At 49.0% G+C, this 16,977-nt stretch overlaps 1 protein-coding gene across 2 annotated transcripts in view; it reads left to right on the top strand.

The window, feature by feature from the left end:
- Nucleotides 1-16,977, top strand: part of LOC135386219 (cell adhesion molecule Dscam1-like) — a 139,094-nt gene that overhangs the window by 46,227 nt on the left and 75,890 nt on the right. For both annotated transcript variants that reach the window (XM_064616035.1, XM_064616033.1), the window contains exon 9: nucleotides 4,526-4,810. In XM_064616035.1, the coding sequence (XP_064472105.1) occupies nucleotides 4,526-4,810 (285 nt within the window). The remainder of the gene's footprint in view (nucleotides 1-4,525; nucleotides 4,811-16,977) is intronic.

Below are 16,977 nucleotides of genomic sequence, written 5' to 3'. Positions count from 1 at the left end.
GGGTATAAAACAGGTCCCCCAAGGTCGCCATTTTCCCATGTATTTGTTCCTATCCCGATGCGTGCAATGCCGGAGGCCGCCCTTAGATACCCCATTGTTACCAGACGTTGGCTTGCGTGGATTGTAGCGCGCTAAAGATCCAGTTGAGGCACAATCCAAGCCAGGCCAAGTCACCAAAGGAGAAATGGACGACTGCAGCGCCTGCATGGAGGAAAGAAACACAGGAGCGGCCGTTTCGAGCAGATTTCCGTGGGACCCCCCTGGCGGTCGCTCCTGTCAAAACCGCCATTCCTTCCTGTCCACCACGTGATCCTCTCTAAAGTTTCGATTTGGCAACGCTTTGTTGCTCGCGCTGCTTTTCGTGCTTTTATGCTCTTCCTAAGTCATTTACTCTTAAAATGTGAACATCGCTGCAAAGACAACGTAGTGTTAACGTATTCCTACCGCTGTTGCGGCTGTGGTTCAACAGAAAACAGCTCTGCCACGGGAATACGTTTCATTCGTAAGCACGTACTTGACTGGTTGTTTCGTACCCCTGTCTGTAAGAGAGTCATCTTGAATCGTTCCTTTGCAAGCTGTGGCTGTGCTACAGCTAGATTCAATTGATTTGCTTCATCGTTGCACAAATTTCATTACTGGCAAGCAACAAACACACAAAACGTGGCCACGTCGCCATGCAAACATCGCTGCCACGAATGATGTTTCTAGTCCTACGTGGTTGTCCTGCAGACGCTGACCGGTCTTGTAGTAGAAGGGTAAACCAAGAGTAAACCTCCGAACACACACAAATAAAGCTGGACGTGCGGCGTTCATCACAATGCACATATCTGAACTGCAAGACAATCACGACTCCCGTCGTCTGCTGTGACAGCTGGCCTGCGCATGCTCTTGGGGTCACGTGAGCGGTCACATGGTAGACAGGAGCATCCCAGAAAGCATTGCGAAGCTGGCACGCTCGTCCCGATGGCAAAAAGTTGGAAGGGCCGCTCCTGTGTTTCCTTCCTCCATGAGCGCCTGGTACGACAGGTACGCTATGTGATGCACGCAGCCGTGCACTAGATCCTTCCGATCGCTCAACACGTTTAAAAACGAACCGAAAAGTGAAACACGACAGAGAAAGTTGTTATACGCGTTTTATTTGGACATATAAAGACTAGATTCATTCGCAGAAACAACAAAAACATTTTGCCGCTAAACTTAGCGCGCTGAAGTGATCCGGAACGGCAACAGTGGGGTATCAACTGGCGGCCTTCTTCGTTGCACGCTTTTCCGAGGTGAGTTTGGGGGACCTGGTATAAAATGCGCATCATCTCTATAGGTCAAGATCAATGTTAAATAATATATCTTGGCTCTAAGTAGTGGTATATTATGCTGCATGCTGGCTAACATAAATGTTGCACCGCCTTTAGACATATTCATCATCAAGATGCAACCGGTACGGTGCTGCCTAGAGAAGGGCATGGTATCAGAAAAGTAGCGACATACTCCTAGTATTTACGTAATTTTACCTGGTATAGTGGCAGCGGTATCGCGTTACTTTTTCAAATTTGTCGCGACGCTAGTACCGCGCTACTTTTTTGTGCAGTAGCGGGTACAACGCTGCTGCGTACTAACGTGTCTCACGAACTTCACTAGTGAAGTGGGGCGTGTCGTAATGGTGTTTTAAAAGTGGTGTAAAAGCAACAAAGTTACAACAGTTACAGTTAGACTGCACAAACAGTAACTGAGTGAGTTACATTTTAAGAAAAGAAAGTGGAATAAATGTAACCAAATAATAAGTGTAACAAATGTATATAAAATAAGTGTACATATAACTGTAATAATAAGAACTTTTATAATATATGTATACGTATAAGTGTAATGCTGAAAAAAAAATGTGTTCAGACGACCGCGAAATCATATAGGTAGTTAAAAAAAAAATAGAGGCAGACAACGAAGGTGTAGGAAGTAAGGAAAAAGGGGTAGTTATTCATTTACAGGTGGAAAGCTAAGGAGGTACGTCGACGTTGCGGCGGAAGCTCGGAAGGCGGAGCTTCCGCCGCAATGTCGACGTACCCCCTTAACTTCCCACCTGTAAATGAATAACTACCCCTTTTTCCTTACTTCCTACACCTTCGTTGTCTTGCCTCAAATTTTTTTTTCAACTAACTTATAAGTGTAATAATATATAACTATGACATAATAACTGTATAAATGTAAAAAATGTAAATACATGTAACTAGGCGGCGGGAATCACTATGAGATGAAAAAATTCGTGAAATTCCCGGTTGGGAAAAAACGACGTATTTGAAGCCTCGACAAAACGATGCTAGAGAACTGACGCGCGGAAAACATTGGCAATACCTAAGTAACTTTGTTACAGCAACATTCTACAGTTACTTTAAACAAAAGCGGTAACTACTTACGGTTACAAGATACTCTTGCGGAGAAGTAACTAATTATAGTTACCAGTTAACTTTGTTACTACCCTATAGACTGTACTGAGCCTACCGTACCGCCTATACACTGCAATACCCCCAGCAGTCACCTAAGCCCTCTGTCTCCTTTGAAGCATGCACCAACTGATCCCTTTATTGCGACATCTTCTCATCCTCCACCGCCGTGACTGCTCAAGTGTTCTTTCTTATTGCAAACACATCCTGTTTGGGCCCGCACGAATCACAAAAGGACGATTGCTTTGGAGCGTCATTCTAATTGCGTTCCCCTATGTCAACACACATCCGAAACTGTGTCGAAATGAGTTTCGCTGCCGTGTTTCCATAGCACAGACGGTGGATTAGCCTTGGGGCCTTTTTCAAGTTGGTCGCCGGAGTTCCTACTCGAAGGACCGTTCGGTAGACTGCACATCGCGGTACGGGTAGCATTCGACAATCCTATAGGGGTAACGTGTAGGATTAGGTGTAGAAAGTTAAGTTCAGTGAGCGATAATGTTCCTCCATCTGCCTCTTTACTGCTTGTTTAACTTACCTTTACTTTTATTCACATTTCGCGTTCGTGCTGAATATGTCTTGCACTCCAGGGGGGGGGGGGGGCGTGCTTAGTGTTTGACTGCTGATACGGCAGTCACACAGTGCTTTTGAACGGCCAGTGAACCAGACACGCGTCGAAAAACCGCCGACACTGCAAAAAGCGTGTGCATCTCTACCATTTGACTTGCCATCCCCCACGGGGAGAATATCATCACCTATGCGATTTTCAATGAACATTGATTTCAATACCCACTGAAGAGCGCCGTGTGACTGCGATATTAAGCTTCATTGTTTTTGAAACTTCAGTGAGGGTATATGTATTGGGGCTTTCATCAGGATTTTCAAACACGCAGAAAGACTTTTGTAAGAAGCAAAAGGATTTGCAATTCGCGATGTGGAGCCACGCCGCGATACAATGTTTGTGCTTTTTTCCGAGAGGAAATGTGTACGCCTTATATGGCCCTTGGCGGTGCTGCTTTTACAATATGGCGCCGCGCAGCACGGCATATCGCAGCTTTTGCGGCTTTCTGGGCGAAAAACACAACTCGGGAAGAGAACTGTCACGTCCGCGCAGCGAAAGCCCCAAGATGACGGCGCCCACGGCTCTCCGCACGGCACGCTGCGCACCACGTGACTCCTCAAAGCCAATGGCCACCGTCGGCGGCGAGGTGGATGGGGGAAAAGCGCAGGTCCCCCAAACTCACCTCGGAAAAGCGTGCAACGAAGAAGGCCGCCACTAGATACCCCACTGTTGCCGTTCCGGATCACTTCAGCGCGCTAAGTTTAGCGACAAAATTTTGTTGTTGTTTGTGCGAATGAATCTAGTCTTTATATGTCCAAATAAAACGCGTATAACAACTTTCTCTGTCGTGTTTCACTTTTTGGTCCCGTTTTTAAACGTGTTGAGCGATCGGAAGCATCTAGTGCACGGCTGCGTGCATCACATAGCGTACCTGTCGTACCAGGCGCCGCAGGCGCTGCAGCCGTCCATTTTTCCTTCGGTGACTTGGCCTGGCTTGGATTGTGCTTCAACTGGATCTTTAACGCGCTACAATCCACGCACGCTAACGTCTGGTAACAATGGGGTATCTAAGGGCGGCCTCCGGCATTGCACGCATCGGGATACGAACGAATACATGGGAAAATGGCGACCTTGGGGGACCTGGAAAAGCGTGTCGCTATACTGTAAGCGAGCACGGTGGATGAGGCGGCCACAAACGGCTTAGATTGTGACTGTGTTCTGGACAAGTGGCATGTGGCTTCCACTGCTCACTTAACATGTTTTACATTACCTCTGGTGAAAGCCACGCTAACTAGCGTACATTTCCAGTCACATGTAATCGAGTCATTTCAGTCGTCCATCATATCACTACTATCACAACATACTGCATGGCTCCCTGCGAGACACAACTTCGTTATAGCGTAATAACTCAATCAATCCCTTGGGCATTTCTCCATCTCTGCAAGATAGCCCGAGCAGCCCTCGAAACAAACGCGGTTTACCTCGGGTGCTTCTTTCATCTATATTTACCGAACCTGTTTGCGGTTCTTTGCAGTGCCTCCGCTGATCGAACGGTTCGCCTTCGACGAACACTTGTACGAAGGCATGAGGACCCGAATCTACTGCAATATCGCCCGCGGGGATCCACCCGTCAGCATCGCCTGGTTTCGAGATGGTCACCCCGTGCGCGGTTCTGCGGATCTTCAAGTGAGAGTTCTCGACGCGTTCTCCGTTGCCCTAGTCATCGAATCTCTCAGCCCAAGGCACAACGGGAATTACACTTGCGTGGCGTCGAATCCAGCGGCGACGGTGAACTACACGGCAGAGCTTCGTGTGCACGGTAAGTTTAATATGAAGGATTCTCTTGTTGCCCGTAAAATGTGTGGTCTGGTCGATACCTTACGGAATTTGAGTAGAGCCTAAACACCAATGATAGCCACTAACTACCTCTGCAGTAGTTTAACTATAACTACTAACTACTTCGCGATGGAGTAGTTTAACTAGTAGTTCAACTACTTTTCAGGGGAGGTAGTTAGAACTAATTGTTTAACTACTGCGATGTATTTTAACTGCATCTATAACTACTTAACGTTGTCCATCAACACCAAGCCCATTCTATAGTGTTCTTGGAGACCTAATAATGAATCACAAGGAGTGATAAAAGTGAAGATTTAGTACTCATGCGCGGCACAATTGCTCTGCACCTCCGTTCTCATCTAACAAGTACCTCAAGGTAAAAGTCGGAAGCACAACCGTGCCGTAAAGCTTGCGGCTAAATCGGAAGTAGTTGGCGCCTGCAGTAACCTAACTACTGCAGTTAACTACTCGAAATAGTAGTTTAACTAGCGGTTGCCACTATATTTCTGCAAGTAGTTGATAACTACTTTTTAACTACAATCAGGTAGCTTAACTAGTATAACTACATGTGGTCAACTACTGGCCATCACTGGTAAACACTCTACGAAAACGATACGATACAGGAAGCTGTCACATCAAACGGATGTCATCAACTTTGAAGGAGTTGGCTTGGGTGGAGGTGGAAGCGAACGCCTTATCGAAATAAACTGCCTGCACTGCATGTGTTCTCATAAATACAAGTACGCACTTTGGCGCGTATTGCCGTTCCTTCTGCCTATGTCTTTTCAACGCGTATTGCAATGGGATATAACATTCTACGTGACGCAAAACCACTCAGAAACACGCCTTCCGTTTTAGCAAACCGGTGTGTCAGGAGAATAACGTATGTTCGGTCCTGGTGACGTGGCGCTATGTGACGTCCATGGAAAAGGCGTCTGCCTGCCAGAAAGCGCGGGAAGTTGACTCACATAAAAAAAAAAGGTGAAAAGGAAAGAAACACAACACACGAAACGGTTCCTTGCAGTGCGGGGTTATCTTCAGTTCTTGTGTGGGAATTTGACTCTTGAGCGTTAGAGGACTTCTATGAGGTCGCTCTCCCTCATGAAGTCCATCGGTATTCTCTGTCTTCCGTCGTATCCACGCTGGTTCCGTGGAGTAAATGAGTCCGCGCTCTGTTTCCGCGCACACCGCTATCAAAAATATGGAACGTGATGATGATGATGATGATGATTGAAAGAAAAAAATGGGGATATATGGAACGTGATTAAGGGGCTTTCGACACCAGTGGCCCAGCGGCACCCATTTCAAGCCCTCGCAATAGACGATTTCAGAAATTGCACGGACGGCCCACCAGAGTGCGCCGTGTTGCGAAAGCCCCGCTGCACCTTGGGATTTAGTTTTCATGAGTCAGAGAGAAGAAGAAGAGCGCAAACGGTTTCGGTTTTCTCTCTCCTGCACCTCCCACACCTTCGCGAGCAACAGGCAGACGAGCACGAATGCAAACCATTTCCCACGACGCATTGCGCGATGCGCGTGACTTGGGCGACGGAGGGCCCCCGTGCGGAGCACAAGGGCAATATCTGAAATCGCCTATTGCCACCGCTCGCTCGGTACGCCAGGTTGCGAACGACTGTTGTGCCCTCCTCACCACAGGGACGGGGACTGCCATACCACTGTCAGCGGAATTTTCGTCTGCTCTTGCTATCACGTTTGTCCGGGACACTTCGCAGGAGCCCTCTCTGGACGCCCCCTTCTCTCCCCCATGAATTAGACACTGCGCTTCGGATATCCCCATCTCATACTTCCCCTGGGTCTGATAGCATTACCTACAAAGCACTCCAGAATCTCCCCCAGTGTGCCCGCAGCGCACTGCTGCTGATCTACAACCGTTGCTGGCGAGATGGAGTAGACCTCGATGATTGGAAGCTTGCTATGGTGGTGCCTCTCTTGAAGCCTGGTAAATCCCCGCACGCTCTGGACGCCTTTCGCCCCGTCGCTCTTACCAGTTGTGTCGGGAAGGTTATGAAGTGCTTGATGTACGTCTGGCTGAACTGGTACTTCGAAGCCACACAATAGACGAGTTCAGAAAATCCCAGTGCTCTTTGCGCACGCATTGCATCCTGGGCGCTCGCTGAGCGGGGCAACGAGTATAATCCTTCACATTTTGATTTCGCTGAACCTGAGACGTCGAGGACAATGGACCGGTTTGGAGGCCACCCGTTTCTTTCGTATTAGTAAACTCCCACAGTTCAATGCGACGCTAAGCACTCTGGGATTTTCTGAACTCGTCTATTCTACCCTGAGGTAATGGCCGGATTCCGCCAAGGAAGATCAGCTATCGATAATGTGATAGCTCTCGTTTCCTCTGTGCAACAAGCGAAGTTGGAAGGGCCCCTCAGTGCTGCCCTCTTTCTTGACGTCGCAAAAGCCTACGACAGTGTTCTTCACAGCGTTGTAGTTGCATCGCTTCAGGAAGCCGGGCTGGGTGACCGCACACTCTCATGGCTACGCGATTTTCTTCCGGAGAGATCCTTGTTTGTCCGTACGCGAGAGGGCGATAGTGCCACGTACCGTGTGCGCCGCGGCGTTCCGCAGGGCAGTGTTCTGAGCCCCCTCTTGTTCAATGTCATCATGGCGCACCTTCAAGCCTGCTAACCATATAGCTGCCTAACGATACCCACATCACCATATATTTGATATTTGCATATGAACTTCTGCTGTGCGGCGGGATACCATACAACGCCGCCTGCAATCTGCTCTAGACCTACTGTGTCATATCTCGCTGATCGAGCGCTATCGGTATCGCCAACCAAAACCGTGGCTATGGCATTCACGCGGCGCTCATTCTGCAGCTACGCCCCCTTCTTGACAGGACCAAGACTGCCGTTCGTTCCCTGGTGCAAGTACCTTGGCGTCATCATTGATCGGGGTCTAACATGGTCTCGGCAGATTACTGCCCTCTGTGCCACCACAGGCTCTTATATGAACGTGCTGCGCCGCCTCTGTGGGTCCTCTTGGGGTCCCTCTTGCACCGACCTCCTCCAAGTACACAACTCTTATTATGGGCCCTTTACGCTACTGCTTGCCTGTGTTGCACGATATTTCCCCCTTCAAGGAACGGCAACTGCTTAATCAGCTCGTAGCCTGCGCACTTGTTTGGGAGTCCCGAATACAACGGAAACCTTCTCTGCTATTGCAGAAGCGCGGGTTCCTTCCGTGCTTATCATCCGGGACACGGCAACCCTCCAAACTTACACACACTGTCTTGTACGGCACCCATGTCACCGCCTTCGTGATGTTACGCGGCATTGCCCTGCTTCTGTGTACGGCCAAGCTGTTCTGCGCATACACCATTCCACCATGCAAATGCACCACCATGCATGCAAATTCCACCATCGCATACCTTGGTCTCCTATACGGAGCCGCTGTGGACCTTAAGTCTGCCCCCCGTGCACACATCCGTTCCTGGTCTTCTGAAAAAGAGCCATGTCCCAGCTGTTGTGGCATGCCAACTAACGCTGCAACATCTCCACTCCCTGCACTCAAATCGAATGAAGATTTACACTGACGGCTCGGTGGCATCCGATGGATCATCATCTGCATTTTACATTCCTGAAGAGGCATACGAGCGCGGTTTCAAGCTGCTGTCCGCGCTGTCATCAATCGAAGCGGAAGCCTTTGCTATCTGATCTGCTTTGCGGTCATGTCTTCGTCGACACCAAGAGCGTGGACTATTCTTTCGGATAGTATGTCAGCCTTGGAGGCCCTGGCATCGTATTCGCCCAAAGTTATCAACGACATCTACACGGAGATCCTTTGCCTGCACGCCACACTGTCGTCTCTAGGTCACAGTGTGTGGTTCCAGTCGATTCCGGGTCACGTTGGTATCTCGAGGAATGCCCTCGCAGATTCTGCGGCCAGGTTTGCTCGTGCAGCTGGGTCTGTCACTTCTGTCCTGCTTACCCCGTCTGCCTGCCAGCTAGCCATTCGCGGCGAGACCCTCACTAGGAACGCCACTGTGCCGCCTCTTGGTGGGGATCTTCGTTTCGTTTTTGTTACTTACAGTAAAAACTGTCATATTGGAATGAAAATGCGATTTACTTGGAACACATATGTCGTTTTCGTCATGAATCACCAGAAAATATCAATGCTGGACAGCCTCTTACACGTGCAACGCCTTGATACGCAATGCAATATGCGAATACTGCCCGGGAATATCCCCACGAGACAGTTCGTTCAGTGAACACCAGGGGGCGACTCCCAAACTTCTCGGCGCGAATACTGCAGAAATAGCTCTCTGGCCTTTTTTCAAGACGCTGCCATGACGAGCCCTTTTCTGCGATGGATTGACCCTAGATGACCCACACACTGGTAGGCCGCTACCCGAGGGAGGAAGCGTCCTTGCTCCACAGGCTTCGACTGAATGTGGTGCGGACTCCACTGCTCCTCTTTAAGATGGGCCACCTTTCGTTACCGAACTGCCCCGCCTGTCATGTTGAAGGAGACACCCCGCACTTGCTGCTCCACTGCACCCGTTACCGCCAACATCGTCTTCTCCTACGGTCGCGCATCGCTCGCTTGAGGATTTCGGACTTTTCCCTAGCTACGCTGCTAGGCCCCACACAATATAGTCAGGCGACAAAGGAACTTTTTCAGTTTGTACGCATCTGTGGCCTTCTGGGTGAACTGTGACCGATTTCGTGTTTGTTTTCCTTTTTGTTTGTCTTCCTTTTCTTTCCTTTCTTTCCTGGGAATAGCAAGCCGCCGTAGCGGTGGCTAACATTTCCCTCCTATTTTTTTTTAATATAATAAACATACCCCCCTCCCTCCCTAGTAAATGTGCTGGATGGATCAAGTTCTTCATTTTTTCCACGAGGAGTCTTCTGTGCTGTATGTATTTTCCGCAAAGTAGCAGAATGTGTTCAATGCTTTCTTTGGTATCACAAGTGTTGCGCTACGCATCCCTACTTCGGCCTGTGATGTAGAGGACATTCTTTGCCTGGGCACTTGGAGTTATTAATCTCACTTCGTTAACGTTTCCTCTCTAGTGAAGCCCTTCGTGATGCAAAGAAGAGGAGCCGATGTTCTTGCGTCGGGGTGAAAGCGCCACACACGATGGTTTATGGCATTCCGCGCGTGAGCGTTACTTGCAGTAGCAGACAGTGTTGGCGGAAGTTTTGTAATTTTCTCGGCCAATGTATTGACTGACTGATGGTATCCACAGCGGGGCTATTGATTTGATTTAATTCGATTTGAAGGGAAAATAAAATCGTGATTTCGACTTCGCTATAGTGTGAGGCCAGCAACTCCACATCACTTGCACCAGTTACGTTGGTGAAAAATTCGTGGGACGGTGACGATGATGGTGATGATGATGGTGGTGATGATTCGGACAAGGACTATTACGAACACAGAGTTGCCATAACTATTGTATTACCATGGACAATTAGTGCATTGCATGACTTCCAGAATTTGTAAAGCTACAGAATGCTCTTGGTAGAGTAGAGAGTAGAGTAGAAGTAGCTGCGTTTTGGAGCTTCGTGACGCCCGAGTTTGGGGTCTGCTGCTCCATTTCTTTTAGTTGAGGAGTATGTTCCTCTTCTTCGCTTGTATGTCGGCTGGGGGGAGGGGGTTAGTTGGATTAGGTAGCTTGTTGATTATTACATTTATAGATCGCAGGAGGATCATCCTTTGCACTTTGGATCTATCTGCTGATTGTCAACATGCGGAGTTTCTTCTTCAGTGGACCTGTCCTAATATTTCTGCACGATTTGCTCTTGGTAGTTGTTCGATATCGTCTGCAGGAGTCAGGTCCCGGTCGTCCAGTCATCTGTCATCATTAGTGCGGCCAGGATTGCTGTCACTTCGGTGTCTCTTGACGATGGCGTCCCCTGTATTGCTTCTGTCCAATCTGTTTGTAAGGCTTGCATGCAGAAAGTGGTCGCACTGGTTCCAGCCTTTATGTCTATCGATACATCTGTGAATATTTGTAGTGCTTCACGATGGCGTTCGTGTAGGTAGTCTTCGGCTGGCTACTCTACAGGGTGTCTCAGTAGAAGTAAGCTAGTCAGCACAGGGTGTCTCAGCGAAGTAAACTCAAGAACACGCAATATCATTGGTGGATAAGGGAGTAGAAGAGCGTCCTTTTGCGCTTCACCGCGACCAGCCGCTACAAAAATTTGTATACCGAAACCCATTAGTTACTGGAACAAATGACGCGCTTCGGTGGCAGATTTTTTCTTTAAAAGGTGTCCACCGAAGGTCCCAAAAGGGGTACTACCCATTTTAATGCCGACGGCGCCCTGTTTTAGAAGTCATGTTTTTCACAAAACTCACTTGAATTTTTATTTAGTTATTGATGAGCCCCTCGCACTCACTCACACGCCGCGCGGCTTGTAGGTGGTATCGGACTGATACTTGTAAAAAAGAAAGTTATTCGATTGGTGCGCCCGTTCGCGAATTATTTAGCCCGGGTATTTAACTGAGACACCCGATATATGCATGCCGTAACTCCAGTTTTACTCATATCTCGAATCTTTCATGTACAACGTTGGTGGTTCACAGGCCATGGATCTGGCTTTTTTTGGCAGTATTGCTTATTGGCTTCCGATCAACCTGTGGGGCCTCGGTATTGTTATGAAACGTGAGCGTTGCCTGTTTTTGAGTCGGCTAATGAGAGCCCTTTCTGGCTTTGTTTTCTCCAATCTAGTAATTTGCGAATAGGGGGAGAGGTAGCGCTGGAACTTCCGCGTACGCAGCTACGTTTCTTGTGCTCAGGGGAACTCCAACGGCGACTGAGCTTAATAGACCTTGTATCGCCGACTAGACCGATAGACCTTTTATCGCCAACTAGAAGATGGGACAAGCGACAGCTTGTCCACATCACGCCACCTTCATCACCGCCATCACGCCGCCATCATCACCTTTTTAGAAAAGCAAGCGCCACCTGGGTATTGTCATCAAGCAAGATAACTACCTATGGAAGCGCCACCTGTGGCACGCAAGGGCTCATGGGAACTTAAAGCGTCCTACAGTATTACCAGATGACAAGAGGCGGGGGTAGAAGAAGAACAACAACATTCGCGGTGTGCACAGCGGAAGCGTCTGCTGGGGTAAACCGTAACCGAAGCAGACGACAGAGCAGTGTCCCTCAAAGTTCCCATGCTGCTTTACGCGCGGGCTTGGTGGCGCGCGCATCTTTTTAAAATCGTCTATTGGCGTATGGGCCAGCGTACACTATCTCACTACAGTGAGAGCACAGTTCCCCTAGAAGTCGGCCCAGGACGCACATTTCCCCAGAGCGTCAGTCGTGACGTTGCCCACATACGTGAGGCCGACAACGGCAAGCCCTTTCACCACCACCACCACCACCACCACCACCACTACAGTGAGAGTGAGTGAGTGGTACCCGGGTTCGAATCCCGGTGCCGGCTGTGCTGTCTGGGGTTTTTCCTGGGTTTTTCTCAGACGCTTTCAGACATATGGTTGCAGAGTTCCCCTAGAAGTCGGCCCAGGACGCACATTTCCCCAGGGCGTCAGTCGTGACGTTGCCCACATACGTGAGGCCGACAACGGCAAGCCCTTTCACCACCACCACCACCACCACCACCACCACTACAGTGAGAGTGAGTGAGTGGTACCCGGGTTCGAATCCCGGTGCCGGCTGTGCTGTCTGGGGTTTTTCCTGGGTTTTTCTCAGACGCTTTCAGACATATGGTTGCAGAGTTCCCCTAGAAGTCGGCCCAGGACGCACATTTCCCCAGGGCGTCAGTCGTGACGTTGCCCACATACGTGAGGCCGACAACGGCAAGCCCTTTCACCACCACCACCACCACCACCACCACCACTACAGTGAGAGTGAGTGAGTGGTACCCGGGTTCGAATCCCGGTGCCGGCTGTGCTGTCTGGGGTTTTTCCTGGGTTTTTCTCAGACGCTTTCAGACATATGGTTGCAGAGTTCCCCTAGAAGTCGGCCCAGGACGCACATTTCCCCAGGGCGTCAGTCGTGACGTTGCCCACATACGTGAGGCCGACAACGGCAAGCCCTTTCACCATCACCACCACCACCTCACCACCACCACCACTACAGTGAGAGCGTTATGAATGATTCTTATTGTGTCATGTTGACAGTCTCCAAGTAAGATTTAGTGAGGCTTGACAGCTGGATTCCGTTTGCGATGAGGGGCCTTTCTTTTAGGTTGCTAGCGTAGGCGCTGCAAAGAGGAGAGCCGACAGTACCTGGTGAACGGTAACGTTCTTAAAACTTTGATAGCTCGAACAGCTAACTGCACACGACGACTCAATGTGGCTTTTACAGCTCAGTGGCGTTACCGATCGAGACAAGTTCACCCTCCCAGATGCCGTCACTACGGTGATCTAGAAGATCTAGAGCACATTCTTCTTCATTGCCCACACTACCAACCTTCCCTAACCACACTTTCCGGGTCTCCCCAATCAGCTGGACTCTCGCCCCCTCTTTTTGTCAAAGTAGCTTGATCCATGGGTACATCCAAACGGTGTGGCCTCGAAGCTCTTCTGACCTTTTTGGACACCGTAGGGCTCCGGTCCTCATTTTGAGGCGACTCATGATTCCATTTCCCATATCACCACAAAGCAATGGAGTAGGGTATCGCCCCCTGGCGATGAAACTCCACAAATATCATCATCAAATAAAGTCGTTGTTGCACACGAGACACGTGATGGGTTTACAGAAGAAGAAAACAAAAGCCGAGAATAGTGACGATATATATATATATATATATATATATATATATAATACCACAGTCAGACGGACTAATTTAGTGTCACTTTCAGCGAGTGACACTTGCACTTAGTGTCATTCCTATGCTGCCACACGACATCTTTTAGTGACACTCGGCAGAAAGTGCACTAACGATTTAGTGAGTTCCCCAAACTCACTTCACTTGTCTTCGGCGGACATAAGTGTGTAGCCTCGAAGGCAGGCTTCGTGGCCCAGATAAAAATATTGAGAAAATGCGAGGGGTCCCGACACCACAATATTTTTAAACGAGCATTTTCATCAGCGTGTTTATTTCATTTCAGTACAGTCAACCAAGCCTGCTACCTTATAGCCTAAGTCATTTAAGTCATTGAAGTTACACACACACATACACAATTATACACTTTACCCGCATGTATGTGTATGTATTGTCATCATGCAGGAGAGCTACCTATGGAGGTAGTCCCCTTTGGACAGACACTAACTTTACGTTACAGTCCTACAAGCTAGATAACAACACTCTCTAGGAGAGTTTGCTTTTCGTACTGACCATACCAAGCGAACAATCCAAACACGGGAGAGCCGCTGCAGAGTGCAGTACGGTCGTAGCGAGCTGGCTAGAACACGATTTGCCACTCACCCTGAACGTGGCGGAAAAGACGAGTAGACGTCAGCCAGCGGCGAGAGCACTCCACAAGACCATACAGTGCTTGCTCACGGACAATGTGGCTACGAAGCCCTGCCCTGACAGCCTGAAATATAGCTGCGTCTCCGAAGTCTGGACCACCGAAAGCCAGCCGGCAACGACGGATCCAAATTTGAAAGTTGATCTCGGTAATTAATAAAGTCAATTGTTTACGCTGAACGCGCGGAACAGGCAACGGTTCCAGGAACTGTACGGTGGCCCAGGCGACAGTCGACAGCTGAAATATCTGGGTTACTCTGCGCCACAGCAAAAGAGGAACACGACAACGCCGGAAACAGTGCTCTGCGGCTTCACACATCCCGCAAGACGGGCAACCGTCAGAGCGAGAGATGTGAAAGCGGTGTAGTCGCTCGCGAAGAGGAAGAACGTTCGTGTGTATTGTCATCAAGCAAGATAACTACCTATGGAGGAATGTTTTATTTCATTTTCCCTTTCTCTTCCCACTGACCCTTGGTCACCTATGGGAGGGAATGGCTTCACGTTTGGCTGGTGTGCCACATCGTGTTTAAATGTGATAGCTTTACTCGGCTCCAGTTACTGGTATGATCACTTGATCACTGTCACATTGTCCCATACAAGGCGACGGACGGACCTCCCCTGTAACGCTATTTGCTGTAGCCGACTGGCGAATAAAGAGGAAGGTGTCGTTTGACACACACCACAGCCATCCGGAAAATTACAATTCGCGCGTCGAACCTTAGCATTACCCACCAACACAAAGAAAGTAGGTGATGCCTTTCTGCCCCCCAATGACTCTTCCTAACCCTCGGAACCTTTTGTTGTCACCCTTCATCATACTCATCTCCAGTGTTGCCGAGATCTTCTCACGTACAAGCCGCCGTTGCTATAAAGTGACGATAATCGTTTGAGCCATTTGCGCCTGTTGGAGCTCGTTAAGCTCATTAGATGTCGAACTAATGAAGCTACTATCGCGTCACACTAATCGACTCCGACGAATGAGAGGTGGAGGATGACGATGATGCGACGCGCCGATTATATTTTAATTAATCAACTCACCCATTTACAGAACGTGATTCTTATAAAGGTGTTGTTGTTGTTGTTGTGCTCTCCGCCGCTGTATGTATTTCTTATTTTAGTGAAAGATCGATGCGGCGGCCAACTCCGGAATGCTGCCGCTGCGAAAATAGGTCCGGATCTTTTTGGTCGACGGAAATGGGGGAACCGTTATCAGCGTCGCGCCGGCAGAGGAATAGTAGTCGTTAGGGTCGGAGTTTAGTGCGCGCGAGATGTATTGTTCCACGTAACGATTACGAGCAGGTGCGTTCTGCGGGTTGCTGCTCTGAATGGCGCCCGGAACGAGGCTAGAGCTATGAGGATGGTCGGCTAGAGTACTTTTGGAGTAGGTCCGGCACGTTTATGGGGCATGATGGGAGATACAGAAGGTAACATCAGTATAGTAGTGACGTTATGAATGGACGATAAACGAGTGTACTGCTTGTAAAAGCGCCAGTGTACTTTGCGATTATATGAGTGACATGAGTTACATGAGTTAGTTATGAACTGTGCGCGCCGACAACCATTTGTTTCTTCTTCCTAGTCACCCAACGGCTCCCCCTCCATAAACATTCCGTTTTGGAGGCTGCGCGGATAAAATGAATTAAGCGGATGACAAATAAGATGCACTCACGTCGAGTAGGTCGTGTAACGATGGTTAAGCGTAAGGCGCGGTAAAGACTGCCCGTGTGACAACGGTATTATAAGCAGGGATCGATGGTCACGTCGCTCACGGGACACATAGCAACTGGCACATGCCACTGGCTGCCTTAGTGGCGTTCTTTTGTGGGATTCTTTGGGAATATTACACTTGTTCTAGCTTGTCTTAGAGTGTGACTTCTGTTGTGTAAGCATTTTGTGTAATTAGTTTGTGCTACATTATATTGGAACTGTATTGAACTTGTACTACACATGTTTACTTGGTTATATTAAATATCCTAACCAGCAACCCCAAGCACAGACCCAAACCTATATACTTCAAATACTTTGAAGCTCTGTGCAGCGCGGCAAAGAGCCCGGTGGAGATTACGACGCCAAATGATCAAATTCCTACACGGAAGGAAGGTAGAACGACTCATTGAAGGGGAAGTAATACCGCAATCACACGGGATGATTTAGTGTCATTTTCGTGTAGTGCACTCCGACCAGCGAATGCACTTTCACTACCGGCTTAAAGGAGTACAGAGGGCCATCCAAAAAAATTTCAGATTAAGACATCTGATGAAAGTGTGTGTGTCATTATACCGAATAGCGCGAAAGGTTTTGATGTGTGCAATTTGTTTCCCAGAAAAAAACTCACATAAACATAGCTCCGCGCCTTCACCCTTAACTCGCCACTCAAGCTATAACGAGGATGAGGAGGTATGATGGCACGTCACCGATGACGGCATAAGGAGACTCGTTCTGGTTTGCCGGCCAGTGGGGGTCAGCGCATTGTCCCTTTGCCGCCGTAAACCTGTTTTGCCAGTTTCCCGGAGAATTGGGGATAGAAAGAGCGGCCGAAGCATTACCGAGCAAGGAGAAAGGCTTTAACAGAACCCCGAACAGCCGAGTAGCAGACGACAGCGGAGTAGCAGACAACATTTCTCTAGGCCAATCAGCGAGCGTTCTCCTTATAGCGTCAGCGCGAGGTTCCAGGCAGATCACAGGCTGGTACTGCTCTTCACCACCATTGCGCACGGTCGCTTTT

Source organism: Ornithodoros turicata, chromosome 2 (assembly GCF_037126465.1).
Source record: "Ornithodoros turicata isolate Travis chromosome 2, ASM3712646v1, whole genome shotgun sequence".
Classification (NCBI taxonomy): Eukaryota; Metazoa; Arthropoda; class Arachnida; order Ixodida; family Argasidae; genus Ornithodoros; species Ornithodoros turicata.
This window is presented reverse-complemented; position numbering and strand designations above follow the sequence as displayed.